The sequence below is a fragment of the Danaus plexippus genome, chromosome 20, assembly GCF_018135715.1.
Source record: "Danaus plexippus chromosome 20, MEX_DaPlex, whole genome shotgun sequence".
Taxonomy (NCBI): domain Eukaryota; kingdom Metazoa; phylum Arthropoda; class Insecta; order Lepidoptera; family Nymphalidae; genus Danaus; species Danaus plexippus.
In genome coordinates this window covers 2,754,548-2,772,800 of record NC_083550.1, presented here as the reverse complement: position 1 = coordinate 2,772,800, position 18,253 = coordinate 2,754,548, and the positions used below count along the sequence as shown (strand labels likewise).

The window sequence follows — 18,253 nt, the reverse complement described above, 5'->3', positions numbered from 1 at the left end:
ATTTCGAACTAAAATACTCACAACTAGTTTAGTATAAAAAAATCCATATAATCCATGTTTCCAAATAAGTATAAAACACGAAACTTAATGTCATAAATTTTTAAAACTACATCTATTGTTAACCTTTACTTCTTAGTAATATTGAATATACTTAATTCACATTAAAGCAAAACAAATACCTATATTGTGTATGTTTTAAATTAATAAATATACATATATTTATATATATAATCCAGATATATTTTGGAACATTCCCAATTTCAGCTGTTAATATCCGTTGGGAAGGTTGCGAACACGGAAGGAACTAAGAAGTTACCGACACATTTAGTTGCTAACTCCATCAGTTAAACAGGCACTTTACTATTCGGTTTGCTTTAAGTGAATTGACATGTTTTTATTTCATGTTTCCATAGAACTTTTTTATCGGGTTATCAAAATCCCGTGAGGTTCATCGCGCTGAAAGTTATTTATGACAAACAAACCCCCCAGTCTTTCCCCAGTCTCTCTTAAATTTTTAACATCTATCTGAATATTGCTTCGTTTTTCGGTTACCACCTCCGTGGGATACGTAATTTTGTTTTTCACGATATATCTCTTGCGTTCCTGCATATTTAGAACCAGAACCATGGTTTTATTAGCATCCTGGTTTTATTGACCATGCTTTATTAATGGCACCGAATATATATAGTCCTTAAGGCGAAGTTGATGACTTAAGGTGTAATTTCTTTATCATTTACCCCTGTCTACACAATGCTATAGAGTTCTATTTCTTAAGATAAGATCTATATTAATAAATATTGAAATTGCTAAAACGTTTGTTGTTAATGAAAATAGATGAATGTATTGATTGATATCCAGCTGTCAGAGGAAACTCACTTAAGGAATCTTAATAAAGTTTAGTTCAAAACTAGCTGAGCATGAGATGAAGAAAATTAACCTTCCAATATATTTATGTCATTCTAATGCGGCTACTGTACGCGACTTTTCTTATAAAATCACAGAAAGTTATTTTTTTATTCACGTAGAAACTTGAATTATAGATGTATATATATATATATATATATATATATATATATATATATATATTAAACTATGGTGTTATATAAATATATTATATGTCATACATGACATTGGGGAAATATTTTGTATCAATTTTATATTGCGAGAGAATTATTTATTTTTATTTGTGACGGTACTTTTGTCATGACATGTTTTTGAACTTCCTAATTAACTACATAATCATATTTTTCTATATTACTTGTATGTACCTTATTTAATTCTTGAATAAAAAAAAAACAAACTATATTTTGTGAGAACGTGAGTATATTATTATATACTATAGCTTTATTTTTTAGTAAATAGGTACCTCTGCTTCGGTAACATTTACAAAGTTCGCTCTACAAACGATAGGCCTACTTTCTGATGAGAAATTTATTTTCCACGGTCACCTTCTAATCACAATTGAAAATTAATTCAAAGTTGTTTTTTATTAAATACGGTCTCTATAGAGGCGTATTACGATTACGTATAATTCAATTGCTTTAAAAAATTCAACACAAAAGTTTATTCCAGGTTAAATGAAAACTATGACAACGTTTTATTAAAAATTACAATCACCTTAAAATCAAACTGAGAAAATCCATTGAATTTACATACAATTACTGTAAAAGTCAGATTAACCGAATGCAATGAAATTATTAAAACCGTTTTAGATATAGCTACAACAAACACATGTGTATATGATATACAGTAAAACAGGAAATTGTCTTTCTATAAATTTTGGTGATACTGGAAAATTTTACATGGAAATAAATTTATTTCAATGAAGTGTTTATATCACAAATGTTTGAAGAATGGAAAAGTTATATCGGTCGCCGACTAATTCTCCATCAGACAACACAAGACCGTACTTGGTGTCCATACGTATAATGATAGTAAGAATAGGTTGCTGTGCTATAGGGACCTGTCAACCCTTGTTAAGCTTATGAGTTATATTCATAGTCAGCAATAATTTGTTTGACGTAATAAAAATTCTTCACTGTAAACCAAACCTTATTTATGTTAAACATGACGTAGTGGTGCTTAAAATCTGTTGCGTAACCATGTAATTCTGTTTCGTTAGTAAGTAACCATAATGTTTTGTCTCTTTTCGATTTCTTGATGTTTTTAGGGAATATTTCATTAATAAATTTGACAGTAGCTGACTTTGATAGTAACATTTCCATTAATTGGAGATTTCAAGCAAGACTTACCTGACGGTTACAGATAGAACGTTTAGGGAAATAGATTACTTTAATTATTTGTTTTAAAATACTATCGCAGTAATTTTATGAACATTGTAAGTTTAACTGTAATTGTTCACATGTTCTATACGTTACTGTGACTTACTATTAGTGAATGTGATTGGACTTGGACTACAATGTAAAATAAGTAAATCGTATAAATAAGATAAAAAGAAGCATTTACACAATCCTAACCTATTAAAGAGAAAATGAAGGACTATATTTTTCAAAGAGGATGTATATTAAAAATTTTATTAATCAATAAACGATCTCACAGCTAAATCAGACCATGTTTTAACATTTTATGAAAAATATCTTTTGTTATGCTAAATCGGTTGTATTTCAATAGAATGCAAATATAGAAGATCTCGTTGTCAAGATAACTCTATAAATTCCTCTTATTTATTATAAATTCTTTCTTTTCGAACTGTTATTTAGAATTTTAATGAAAAAAAAAATGAAGTGTGCAGTGTCTTTCAAAATGTTAGTAAAATCGTGATAGGAAATAACTAAAACTCATGTAGTAATCCCATTATATAATCTTACTGATATACTATACACGAGATGTGTCTCGTCTGCCCGTGATCGCGGTTGCTGAAAAGTAACCGTAACGTCGGAAGTATGTAGTTTTTTACAAAAATAAAGCGCGCGTAATATATCCGAATAATTTTAGTTTCATTTAAATGAATAAAACTCGCGAAAGTATTAGATCTCATCTTACTGATATGTATGTGTATAAAACCTACTTGTTTTATCCTTTTTGTGTAATTTTATTTATAAGTATCGTAAAAATCCAATGTTTTTTTTCCTAATTGTTAACTATAATAGCGTCTTTTAATTAAACTTATTGAGTTAATTGAATAACCGAAACATAAAATGAACAAAATATTCAAGTTTCATACACATACGACATGGCGGACAAGCTTTGAGTGGTCTCTTGATATTATCAATAAAATAATTTATGATCAAATTTATATAAAAAATCAATCGTCACTTGAAATCTACGAATTTCTTTTACAGAAAGTCAGTCATAAAAAGAAATTTATTGCTCGCAATAAATAGAGCGTGGTTCTGTATGGGCAATAAAATATCTTGTATATCCAACGGCTGCATAATTAATATATATTTCTGTTTGTCAATTGCAAATAAACATGTTTATTTTTTCAGACACAGTATCATGTTATTCAGAGAGCTCTTTATGTTACCGAAGAATAACAGAATAGAAGAATACTTTATAATAAGTATAAGTACTTTTCAAATTTCTGAACATCTCGGAATATTTAGGTGTAATAAAAAATAATAATTCTCAAATAAAAATATAAGCCGACCGAGATCATATTTTTTTTAATATATATTTTTTTTAATTTTCCCTTTCTCTTTTAACGGTTTTTATATTAATTTCATGACATGACAGGAATGTTCATAGTGTGTGTCTATAATTTATATTAATAAACACAATACCCCTCTATTTAATTTCTCTTTGTATGAAATAAAAGTACTTAAAACATTTAGTTATACTAAGTAAGATACAACATACATACAACCGCTATTCATGAGTGGAATTTTTAATATTTTTGATATTTCCTCAACTTCCGCAGAACTTGTTTAAAGTCATATATTTAATAAAATTTTATTGCCAATATATTTGATGGAGTAGGGCTGAGTGGCTAAGTGGATAAGTTACAATAAATAAATATACAGCCTCCAATAATGCTTTGAAATCAAAATTGAACTGATAAATTAAGAAAATTTTGTTAAATAAAGGACAAACTAGCGTGAAACTGTAGGTCTAAATGATTAAATACATTCAGTTTATTACTTACTGAAATGCAACACCTCAAAAGTTTTACATTTATATTTATAATAAAGCATTAATATCAAACGTTTATTAATAATAATATTAGTTTCATTCATTTCTTAATATATACGCTATCTTTTGATCATTCTTGTTTCCAACCAAAACTTGCTTAACATATTCTATGCATGCAAGATAAGAAACCGCAAGTTCAATCTTCGGCCGCATTGTATCAGAATCTATTCTAATTTGGCTCTATTGAATAATTTATATAATTTTGTTGCTATTCCAAAGTTATTTATTCCCAGATATTATGTCTGTGTGAACAGAACTACTGGCATCAAAGTCATCTAAACTCGGAAACATCGCGGGGAAACTTATACCCGATTCGGAATGTATTATATTTTGAAATCCGACTTCTGATTGAATAAGTCTTGTAAATGTTTACTGCCAAAATATATATGTAAGTTATATTTTATATTGGTCTCGTAATATATTTAAGTTAAGTAACAATTATAATTTTTATCTCTGATATTCGTGAGTGCTACTTTCTGATGTTCCCTAAGAAATCGTCAACTCAAATATTTCAAAGAATGTTGTAGTGGTCTCATTCTAACTAAAATAGAAATCTTTGTTGAACTAAAATTGTATTTTATATTGGACGTAACAATTTTTTTTAATAACTAACTTTACTATACTAAAAAGCATTAGAATATTTTTTCTATTTGTATGCGAGAAAATAATAGGTCATGTTTATTTGTTTTTTTCAGCAATTATTTTATTATTATCTAGCTTTTGTAAAGTAAATATTGATTTACGTATAGAAGGAAAACAAAAAATACAGACACCAAAAAAAAAAAAAGAAACTTTTTTGTATACATTACATGAATTTAAAATAGAAAATAGATGTTACTGAGCGAAAAAGTCTGCTGTGTGCGTGAACATCTATTTTAAACAAAAACTATTTATTCATGTCATGTTGCCAATGAAGTGATTATAATATTGTGTTCGGTCTGGTGTAGTCACATGATTCACCATAATGATAGTAAGCCACGAGAAGAACAATGTTGGCAAATTGATGGTTTGTCTGTGTGTGGCTAAGATTTGTTGCCGATCACAATACAGTTTAATAAAGATTGCTGAATATAGGTTTGTTTATAGGACGGCTTTTATAAGAGTATAAAATCAAATGAGATCTAAAATTTTCGCGAGTATTGATTGAAATAAAATTAATATTTTTCCTATTTACTATGCGTTTATAATTATTTATAACGACACACTCCCGATGCTTCAGTTACTTTGCAGCAACCGTGGTCACGCACACACATTTCTTCTGCCCGTGATCACGGTTGCTGCAAAGTAATCGAAACGACGGTAGTACTTTATTTAAAATTTATCGTCATGTAACAATCATTCGGAATTCTCAATTTTAAATATTTACTTCAACTCATTAAAAATTAATACAACAACCAATGAATCGTATCTGAATCCATTGAATATAACTTGCAGTATAATTTCAACAAAGACCATTCGTCCGTGATGTTCAGTTTTAAACAAAAGCTTCGGAATGGCCCGTTTGATGGACCGGCTCGATCTAAACGATCCGCGGACGAAAAACGTTTTCATGTGACGATTTTCGGTTTTGGGAATATAAATTTGTGTTGTAAAACTTTATTTGACTCAATAGACGTTTTGTTATCAAGCCTCAATATCAACGATTTATAGGAAACCTCTGTTGTTTATATTTGCTTATTAATGGAGACGAGTTGATAATTTAAATAACAATAATAAACATTGCATTTACTTTATATAAATTTAGAATCAATATTCTAAATGAATTAAAGAAAAAATTGTCTATGAAAGAATAAAAAATACAAAGTTAACTCTATCACAGTTGAGAGGTAGCTAGGAAAAACTACTGATAATTAGTTATCATCCTACAATATTTTAATCTTAAAAAAATATATATTTTTTTAATATTTATAAAAGAATAATGTAGATGGAGTCCAGCAAAGGAAAGCCATCCAAGTAAATAAATTTGTAACTGCAGAAAAATTTTATTATTTTAGACCAGTGAAAAGCAGACCGATCGTGAGGATGTAAAACACTTCCACTCTTTATTTTATTTATAAAACACATTTCAACATTTTATTGAAATTTTTTCACAGCTAAATACTATAAGCTCAAAATATGTTACGATGTTATCATAACTACTGATACTGCCTTCAAAAATTTCTATTTTTATTTATTAAAAAAAAAATAGTTTTGTCAATTACTGTTCATATTTTCTAGCAGAACTAATAATAATATATTATTCACTGCTCTGTGGAATGATGAAAAATAATATAATATATATATATATATATATATATATTATATATATATATATATAATATATATATATATATGTATATACTTCGTATCTATTGTTTTATTACTGTGATTAATGTGAGTGACATTTGTATAATACTGAAACGAAATTTGTACGATAAAGACATTTTGATTATGGAAAACATATAATCGTTTTATTAACTTTTAACTAATTTTTGATTCAAATCAAGTAAGCCATTATTTACATAACTAATTAACGGACTCAGTATAAAGATACAGAAATTATATTTGAAACATTTACTTTTACAATTTACTTTCTAAAACGTATTACTTATCTTTAAAGCTACAAAATTATCGAAGGCCTTCTTAAACAGACGACGGTTTTAGCCAGATAAATATCAGAAGATCAATATAAATTAAGTTCTAAAGGGTTTTTCTTATCTGTAAGATTTAACATTTCTTTTTAATTTAGAATATTTTATCTTTATTATTAAACTGTTTGCTTAAATAATTGACTTAAAGTGATTAGAAAATAATACACATGTGAGATCAAAGTGCTCAAACGTCAAAAGCAACAGTAATTTTTAATTTAGTTATTGATAAATAAAAATCGCTGTTTTATTATGTACCCGTATTATGTTTTATGGAAAGAAAAATAATTTAGTTTGGTTAATAATTTCAAGCAAACTTAACGTAAAAGCTCGTGCCATTTTATTAATAAATATAAAAGTCACTTAACTTGGTATGTATTGTATGTTTATTGTTTAATATATTCAAACACTTAACTGTAATAAAAATTATTTAATACGTAAGATAAAGCCCCAAGGAAAAATCTAATACTGAATATAGCATTGCCCATTACATTTTTAACCCCAAAAGTCAATTTCTATATGCCAAGCTTCATTATGTGGAATAGTTAATATGTTAGTTAGTAATGAAAAGTCTATAATAATAGCCTGCATTTATATTCCGATAAGAATGAACATCAGCCTATTCTATTGGTTCCCGCTGCTGAGCAACGGCCTCTTTTCACATGGAGGAGGTTAGAGCTAATCACCACGCTTGCCCAAGGCGGATTGGTGATTTCAAACTTATATTTTGAAATTATAAGTCCAGGTTTCCTTCACCGCCTGTCAGTGGTGTCTAAATACTCTTAGAAAAAATCACATTCGTACTTGTCACGTTTTGTATCCGGACTTTTTAGCATGAGAGGCGGGCTTAAACCTCCAAACCACCAAGATTTACCACATAAGAATAATGTTAAATAACTTCTTTAATTTCGTTTGATGATCGTAGATAAATTTTCAAACCGACTTCATATAAATTCAAGAAGAAAAATATATATATTTTTAAAAAAAATATTTTATTTGCCATTGTTAAATATAAAAAAAAAACTTAATTTTTAGCTATAACTTTTACGCTATGATCTTAATTTTATATTTATCACAGTAAAAAAATCGCTATGTAATTATATTTTTTTTTTTGAATTCGGAACATGTTGCAATGTGATTAAAAATGCATAGCTTTATCTTGATTACCTATAACTATGTTAAAATAAAGTAATTATATTATTTAACTTTACAATTTGGCCACTCAGTAGACAAATTTCCTATTTTTCTTTCTCTATACTGTTTATTTTAATAGATATTTATTTATTGTGTATTATATAATTAATCGTATATGGCTATGATTCTTTATATCATAATTGCTGACGAAGTTTGTTCAACCGATTCATCAAACTTCTGGGAATCATGTCGCCCGCAGATAAAATAAAACATTTTTGACATCTACATTTCATTTATCATTTCATTTGAAATGATTATTTGTGCAGTTCATTATAATCATTTTATAATTAATGTATAATAATTTTAACATATAATTAGGAATGAATATATTTGCATCTGTGAAGTTATTTATAATTTAAATGAGATAATAAGCTCGACGATTACATTTTAGGGTGAATTTCTTGAGACCTTTAAAAACTTGATGTATATATTAAAGATAGTAAATTATTTCTTTCTTGTTTATTTAAATAAATAAACACATGATAGTATTGGAAAAAAAAATGTAAACATTAATCATTAATGTTTACATATATTTTTTTTTATGTACATTTGAAACATAAGTATTGAGGAATGCTGAGATAAATTAAACCAGGTAATTACGAATTTCAATTGAGCTACCCTCCTCAAATGGCTTTGTTAATTTGGTCATTGTTTCATCAAGGAGAATTAACAAGTTTCAACTTGCGTCCGATTACTTAACGAAGTTTTAAGATGCACGGATTAAACTTTCCCTACTAGAGCTTATTCCTAAAAGACATAATGATTACTCTAAGTTTTAATTATAGTTTAATTGGTGCGGTCTCAAGGAAATTATAATATATTTCTTTTCATCTGTTGTAGTATATGTGACATTTATTTATTGTTGCGTATATAACTGTTCAATTAAGGCATATACAATTAATCTCTTATCACCAGTTGACTAAAAAAGAGAGTTGCTATAAGCCTGACTTCGACATCTATTTGCTTACGTGTCTGCGTGTCAGTCTGTAACAAAGTTGCTCCCAAACGACTGGCCGGTTATCGATACGAGTTTTTTATCTGAAAATCAGTTTCTTTTTTGTCGACCTCAACCATATTTGTATAATATCGGTATAGACGTACACTCGTGAGAGTATCAGCTCTTTTTCAAAATGATGTCAGGCATATTTTTCGTATGATTAGTCGACTGTGCTTTACGAGTGTCGATATAAAAGTTAATGGGTAAGGGATTATTAACAAAAATGTTGTGAAGCTCTTTGATGTTATAAGAACAATGATTAATTATTTTTAACTGTAGAATATAAAAAAGGGGATAAAATTTAAAAATCATGCCCTACAATGCCTGACTCTTTTTATTTGTATGTGATGGTGTCATCCTGGTACGATGTATAATATCTTTAGAACAACAACCTTATAATTTACATTTATTCATTGCTTCCAATACTAATTAGTTGCTATAACAAATACTACCTGAAAAATACTCTTAAGTCATAATAAATTTGCAACCATTAATATATAGTTTTTAAAATCTATTCTTTTCCAATTACCTAGGCGTAATATTGCTATTTAATTTTTTGATGAATACAAATAATTTGTATGTTCTAAATATTAATAAATCATTTACACATTAAGATCCCATTAATTTTCCGTAATCTTGACAAAAGAACGATGTATAACTTTAGATATAGACGTCAATTCGCACAAGGAGTAGACCATAAATCAGTCTGTGCCAAAACTGACAGATTTGTCACCGTCTACAATAAGTGGTTGGACACGATAAGCCGGTCCACCGGGTAAGAAATGGCCTAATATCAACCATCAATTCACGTATTAAATTTTGCGTAAGGAGAAACATTTCCATACAAAAAAATAATATTATTTTTCGTTGAACCTAAAATAAAATTACGTAAAGAATATTTACTATTTCTTTACTTTATTATTGTTTTGTATACACTTGACGTCGTAAGTTGAGTGTTTGTAGCGGGTAGGAGGGTAGTCGCATGAATTGCTTATAATTAAGGATAGCGGTGCTGATATGGCTTATAGTTGATTTATATAAAAATAAAACAAACATTTTTTTTTAATTTGAACTTGGAAGTAAACTCATACAATTCAAAGCTCGCTTACTTACTTAAGCTCTAAGTAACGAGTATATTGCATATATTAAATATATCGTAGCCGCGATTAACGGTACCGTCACGTGTAATTTTGTATTGTAAAAAAAGAAAATAGCTTCTCTCTAAATAAAAAGACGTTAAGCTAGTGTATCTTTGGCATTCATTAATTAAATACGATCGTCGAGTCAAAGTTACAAAGGACGGGACTATCAGGGTCCGTCCCGGGATACGACGATTAATCACGGGATCCTTCATACTGATTGATAGTGAATCCCGTCTTAAAATTGATACAATTCGAACGTCATGTATTTCACTATAAAATTACAACACGATGCTCCCGTGGGAATTTTATTTTATATTTAATTTTTTATATCAATAAAATGTATTTAATAGCCGTATGTATTTTTTTGAATCGGCTCTCGTTATTAAAATCAAAGTTTTAGTAATGAATTTCTGTACTATATTTTGAATTTTTTTTATTTTATTTTGCAACGGTCATTTCAAAATTTAAAAAAAAGTCTTTATATTGCTTTCTATCTTTCAAATAACGGATTCCTCACCTCTTTTTCTAGGAACTATAGGAATAAAATCTTTAGATGCTTTAATGATGTATAATTCAAACTTGGATCGTATAAAAACTTTTCAACTGTCGTAAGAAATAAAGATACGTTTAAAAATTATCTTTAATGTACGTAGTTTTCGACGCGTTAACGTACTGTAATTAAGAAAAGAACGTAATACAAACCTTTATAATTTTTATACCAGACATGCTAGCTCTATAGTCTGCATTACGTATAAAAGTCTTGAACATGTATTTAATGATACCAAGTTTACCCCTAAAGTCCGAACCAACAGTATCCAAATCCTTCAGCAATAGATATTTGTCTATCTCGAATGTCTTGGAAGCTACCAGTCAACATAAATTTTGATCGTGTCACGGTAAATGTAAAGGGGATCGGGAGAGAACGATTGAAGTGCCCTCATGTGAACGGGTTGATCACGGCCCATAGAACACAATTCGTTTGATCTCGCCGCCTACCCGCTAAGCACTATTTATGTCCCGTCGAACCAAGGACAATCGTTGATCATATAAGTGACATGAAACATGTGTTGCCATGTGTAAATAATAAAATTAAACGCTTTTAACAATATCCGTCGTGAAATAATTTAATTCATTCAATACCAGTTTCATTAAAATTATTTTAAATTATTTTGTTTCAGGTGATGGTATACACATTAAGGGAAGGAAAAAATACCCGTACACAAGATGCTCAAAATATTGGAGATCAAGAATACAATGCCTGCTAAGAACGTAATCTCCAAATGGCTTCGTGTTAAACAAGGGAAACATAAAGACACCATGGCGCTGGCGAGCAAATAGCTACTGGGAAAATATGAATACGAACAGTTCAGAAATACTTGTGGCAAGAAGCCAATCACATATACTGCAAAAAGGGCCTGAATATTTCATAGAATCTCCAGGTTTATCATATAATGTGGTTTTAGAATTCAATTCCACTTTAGAGAATAAAACATTTAATTTCACCGATGAGTTCGGCGAGCCCTGGGACGAATATATAAATCTTCTCAAGGATCGCGCTATTCTGGTGATATTTCTCCTTTTATTTTCATTAACTACTGTTTTTGGAAACATGTTGGTAATATTAGCTGTCGTGAGAGAACGATATTTACATACATCAACTAATTACTTTGTAACATCACTGGCAGTTGCTGATTGCCTAGTTGGGCTTGTGGTAATGCCATTTTCTGCACTTTATGAAGTTTTGGAGCACACTTGGTTCTTTGGCGTTGATTGGTGTGACGTATGGAGGTCTTTGGATGTGCTATTTAGCACTGCATCCATATTAAATTTGTGCGTCATATCCTTAGACAGATACTGGGCTATTACTGACCCGATCACATATCCCATGAGAATGAGCGGACGGAAAGCAGCCTTTCTTATAGCGGCTGTGTGGGTGTGTTCCGGTGCTATATCGTTTCCGGCCATCGCGTGGTGGCGTGCAGTGCGCTTAGAGGAAGTGCCAGACTATAAGTGTCCTTTTACGGAAAATTTGGAGTACATTATATTCTCATCGACAATTTCATTTTATTTACCTTTGTTTGTAATGGTGTTCACGTATTATCGTATATATCGTGCTGCAACAATCCAAACTAGGTCTTTAAAAATTGGTACGAAACAAGTTATGAGACCAAGTGGTGAGTTAGAATTAACATTGCGTATTCATAGAGGTGGAACTATGCGGCAAAGAGCTGATGTGTGTCACGGGATGTGTACCCCCGAAGACGCTGATCACGAACCTTTGACGGCATTACAAAATAACGGTCTCTCGCGATCATCGACGCGTTTGACAAATTTGACGCATAACAAAAATTTGCCCAAAAACTTTTCCCTTTCTCGGAAATTGGCAAAGTTTGCTAAAGAAAAGAAAGCAGCCAAAACTTTGGGTATAGTGATGGGTGTCTTTATAGTGTGTTGGTTACCGTTTTTCGTAGTAAACCTTTTATCCGGTATATGTTCATCTTGCATCACTCACGAAGAGATCGTGAATGTGGTGGTGACGTGGCTTGGATGGGTCAACTCTTCGATGAATCCAGTGATCTACGCATGTTGGAGCAGAGATTTCAGACGGTGAGTATTTTATTTTAGACGACTAATAAGCTATATAATTGTAAAATTTTTGATATAAGGAAAATATTGTAAAATTTTTGATATAAGGAAAATATTAAAAATATTGATATATGATATAAGGAAAATATTAAAAATATATATTCAAAAACTTTTGGATTATACAAAAACTCTAGCACAAAGTTGTGGATATATTTTAATGATTTGTTTAGTTTTAACATAAATTTATTGTTAAATTTTATGCCTTAAAATCACAGATGTATTTAGCTCCTGAATGACAAGAACTCACAAATATTTTTACATGAAATTCAATAGTTATATTGACAACGGTAAGCGAAGTTTTGGTTGTAATTAACAGCATTAATTCCTTAGCTTTTATTTTATAAAGTTAATAATATTATTATTATTTAATAGCAAAATAGATTTTCATTCATACTGTCAAAGATTTTAAAAATATTCGTACTGTGTAATATTATGTAGAACGTAGATAAAAGCTTTTATTTAGCCACAACAGCTCAGAAGCGTTTATTTTTAGCATTATGTTATTGTATCAGCCAATTTATTGACTGTGTCAATTACCAGATATTCTCGCTATTGGTTTTACGTCAAACTTCACTCGTAAATTATGTTACGCTTATAATGCCTCCTAAAAGCCTCAATAAATCATTTAAGGACACTCCATATTTTGGACTTGAACTAATAAAAATTTATTGTATTACGTTGTATTGAAGAAATGGTTTCATTTCCAAGTTTGCAAACAAGGCTTATCTAACATCATTTTTGTAATCAATGTAAAGCAGAGAGAGATTAAGAAAAGGGATAAGCCATTTAATGAAAGTGAGCCGTAACGAAAACTGTTTTAAGATTACATTGGTATGAGACTTTTACGTTACTTAATTATTTTCAGTTTTAATAAAAATAGCGAAGGATGTTATTACTCTAACAATTTTAATACTTAGCACGCACGGCTGCATCATAGACAAGAAGAGTAATTAATTTAAAGTTTTTTATAACTAAATTCGCTTTTAAAGTACACACTGGAAGGGGATATGATAACAGAAAGAGTAATCTTAAGAAATTTTGAGATAAAGATTAGTAATGTTATATATTTTAGGAGTTATTTTTCTTCTACATATTCATTAATGCGTCAACCAATAGAGGCTTACAAAAGTAAATAATTTAAAGATAAGGAAAATACAAAAAGTACTTATATTATTATTATTAATAATCTTAGTTCATTTATAATATTAATAGATAATAAAGGCATACAAGTAAAATATGTTATTTCTTGTTTAATGACATTTAAAGTCAATAAGTAAATTAAGTGTGGGTTATTATTTTTTATTATATTTTATTAAGAGGTTCTTGAAATTAGTTTTTCCTGTATGTACTTTTAATCTCAAGTCAAAGCCTATGTAAATATTGATAAGGCTCAAAAATTATTAGATACTTAATATTTTAGAGAGAAGAAGGAGCAAGATATCAAGTTTTAAAATTAAGGAAGTTACAAAACGATTGGAATGAAAAGGAAAGATAGACTTGACTGAAATTAGTTACCACATTCCTATCTTGTAAGAAGATATAACCACTGTTTAACTCTCGCTAATATATGCTGCAATACATTGATCACACATACACGAAAGTTTCCTTTTCGTACATAGCACGAATCGAGGACCGAGCGAGCGTTACGATTGGTATATTATATATACACGAGTATGTATATGGAGTATTTACTTAAAGGAAACATGTGCGTTTGTTACGGTTGAATGAGTTATGCGTGGTATAATTCCGATAGAATAAATATTATAAAATATATGAATATAACACAAACCCCAAAACTTGTTTGTGAAATTACTGAAAAAATCATGTTAAAATTTTAGAATTATAATTGGAAACTTCATTTCGTTTCGATGATACTATTTATAATAATTAGGGTACATAAAGACAATTTTAACAAAATTCTTGTATATGTCCCATATTCATATAATTTTGAAAGTTATCAACGAAACCGATTTAACTGAACCCAAACAGTCCACATCATAATCAACAAACGTAGTAGTTGTATGTATTTTTTACACTACTTTTTGATTGACACTTATTTTCTTTATATTTCTGTCCCATTCGATTTGAATCATTTGTATGTATTTATATATTAAAACCTAAAAAATATATCGTATTATTTTATCATGTAAAAATTTTTTACGCATTTGTTTACATTTACATTATATTTAATTTTAACGATAACATTAAGATCTATTTCATGTAAATAATGACTTAAGTTAAAAACGCTCTTAACGATCTCAATTCCAAGTAACCTTAAAACACTCTGTCGGTGTAATGGATGACTTTGACTTATATTGTTAACACTTTTCCGTTCTTTTTTAGGTCACCCCTAATGGTGTTTTATTAATTTATCAATTTTCGAATACATTCTGTTTCTTCTCTTGCCTATTGTTATACTTCCAATAACTCTGTCGAATGTTTAATAAAAAAAATAAAGCAAGTTTATAATTAGACTAAAAATACAAAAAGTATTTTGTAATAAACGCCAAATAAAAATAAATAAATTATAGCAAACGCGACAGTTTAAAACTGACGTAACTTTTATGCAGCTTTAAAAAACACATCAAATTTTGAGCCTTTCGAAGATTCAGTAAAGTAAAACTTTAAACGTATAAATTAATCTTTAAATGTTACTAATTACATATATTTTTTAGAAAGTTAAAATCGTACATTTAATATCCTCATTTAATATACCCTGTTACGCCACTAGCGGAAAGTGTAGGTCTGTAATGTTCGGGTCATAAAGTCTATCTGTAGTCAGTGGGATGCAGCTTGTTTGTGGTCTGGCTCTAGCTTGGTAATAGGTACTTTATTCTCACAAAAGAGTGACGAAGACTGTAAACGGACTGTACGACGTTGTCTTGTTCCACAAATAGCCTTATATGCGTATCTCTATAGTCCAATTTAAGTAATATTTCTAACGTCTCTATTATACTACCTACATTAAACAAATTTTTAAGGCTTAAATGGGATACGGTAACAATTTATTATCAAACGAATGGTCTGCCTTGAAGAATTTTTTAAATAAAATATTGAACGAATACAATTTTTTTATTTTTATTTTTTTTTTTTTTTATGTAAAAACCTGACTTTCTATAAGTTCTAGTTAACAAATTAAATACATTTCATAATAACATTTTAATCTTCTTTCCAATTATTCAAAGGAAATTATGCTTAACAAATCCATGTCCTTTTAAAATTTTAGGTACTATTGGTTTCAATTCAAATGTTTGATTTTATAGATTATTTATGTTTTCAAGGACTGAAGTAAATGGTTAACTGTATGTTACAAACACGTTGTTATTTCTACGAAAAAATATCATCCTTTTTGAATCCATAAAACAAAAATATGTGTTAAGTTTTGTTTGTTAAATTTTTTTATTGTAAAATAATGTACATTACCGCAATTAAAGAATACAATTCTATCAGCGATATTTTGAACGTGAATTTCTCTTATTTTTTGTATGTATTAGTTACGTATACGTATAAAGACTTGCAAACATTGGTTAAAATAAAAAATTCTTGTTTGTTTCTATCTTTCACAGTCCTAAAATGAAATAAACATGCGAGAAAATGATTGTTTTGTTTTGCCTCAAGAAAGACTTTCGTGTCACTTCCTCGACGGTTATTGGGTTACATCGTGTAAACGAAATTACAAGTCGCTTTCATTAGATACATAAATTGTATTCCGTATTCTTAAATTAGTTTAGTATCGAATGCGGTAAACATTAATGGAATATCTAAGCTCAATATTACATTATAAGGTTTTTAATAATTTACTTTGAATGTCACCTCGGATATTGGTTGATATAGACGAAGTATGTAATTCTCATTAAAATCAATTTAAGTATTAAATGATTTCTATATATAAAGAAATATTCAACTTTAATTATTTCCACAGATAACAGAATCACAATAAAGACAAAGACATTTTACTTACCAATCGAAAAGAACACACGTAGACAATAGTGCGTCAATGATTTATTTAATAAAATTAGCGAGTTAATTGTATTATTCATAATCTCGTCGAAGCAAGGCCGCCAGCAATTTTCAACGCCTTCGATAATCCGTTTAAAGTTGGTCCAACGAAGCTCATCATAACGATTGGGGCCAACGATGCAAACTTATTGGATTACTTTAAGAACGTTTTAGGGAAATATTTAATCCACCATTTAAGGGTTAACACTTCGAATGTTTAAACTCTAGAGATTTGTAAGATTTAGTTTTAAAAAAGCAGTATATTATGTCATTAGACTTTACCTGCACTAGTTTTTTTTTATAAATCAATAATACTTGTATGAAGAAATTGTGTAAATACAAGGTAGTCCTGGAGAAAGTTTACGTATAAGAATAATACTTGGGCAATGCCATTTCAATATCTGTACTAAGGGCGCAATTACCGAAGTGAGTCAAACGGAAAATTATCTGTATCCCTTAATGGCCGTTGAAATTAAAAAGAAAGTATGCTTACGTTAACCATATTTTATTCCCAAACCCAACCAACCAGTAAGTATTAAATTCAGACATAAATTAATATTTTTGATGCAATCTCTATCTTATTTTATTGTAATCTGTAACAGTTGTAAGTGCAGTTTCATAAATTAAAATTGTTTTCGTGTACTTCATGAGACACAAAACTTCTGCTTACTATATGTTAATATTATATTATCTTATACCTACACATGTGTCAGATTGAGATGATGACCTCATGCTATCCGAAGATATATTTGTTTGCGTATATATCTAAGTATATCTTAAAATTTCTACTACGCTTTACAACATATAATTAAATACATATATTCTACAAACGTAATCGGCAGAGAAATTGTTAAGGCATTACATTAAATAGAAATGAATATATTAAAAAGGTCAAAGATTGGTTAATGAAATAAAATTTAAAAAAAGTGTATTTTTTAACAAAAATAAGTTCATTTATATTTTTCTATCAAACGATCTCCTGAAAATGTAAGCACGATAAGCATTTATATGTGATATGAGAACTGCGTATATCTAGCGGACTTTTGCTTTAGTACAATATAACGTTTCAAACCACGCATACATTTCTATATAGAATACTACTATTATTTGTCTGTCTTGGGTAGCTTTGAGAAGATTAAATAATCAAGCAAACACGAGTCGTGCGTTATGAAGAGTGAATGAATATTAACAAAACATTACTCGGAGTTATTTGTGTTTTTGTTAGTAGCTAATTCATAAAATCTTTCAGTTTTCAAGAAGCCACATTATATAAAACACTTTATATAGACTTAATTATTTTAACACGTTGGACTTGTTAAATAACATATCCTTATACAGTTTTCCACTAAACAGAATAATTAAACGAATATTATTTGATATTTTATTTTACTGTTCTTTATCATACAATATTGATATTTTTCTATTATAACAAAATTGGTAAACATATACAGGCGACATTTTCTTAATATTGTTTTGTTTCGTTTTTTATGAAAACT

The 18,253-nt window shown here is 28.9% G+C and overlaps 1 protein-coding gene across 1 annotated transcript in view; it reads left to right on the top strand.

Annotated features, from left to right (window-relative positions):
* Positions 1 to 18,253, top strand: part of LOC116774061 (dopamine receptor 2) — a 79,771-nt gene that overhangs the window by 48,267 nt on the left and 13,251 nt on the right. Inside the window, exon 2 of the mRNA XM_032666690.2 lies at positions 11,291 to 12,719. Coding sequence (XP_032522581.1) covers positions 11,464 to 12,719 — 1,256 coding nt within the window. The 5' untranslated portion in view covers positions 11,291 to 11,463. The remainder of the gene's footprint in view (positions 1 to 11,290; positions 12,720 to 18,253) is intronic.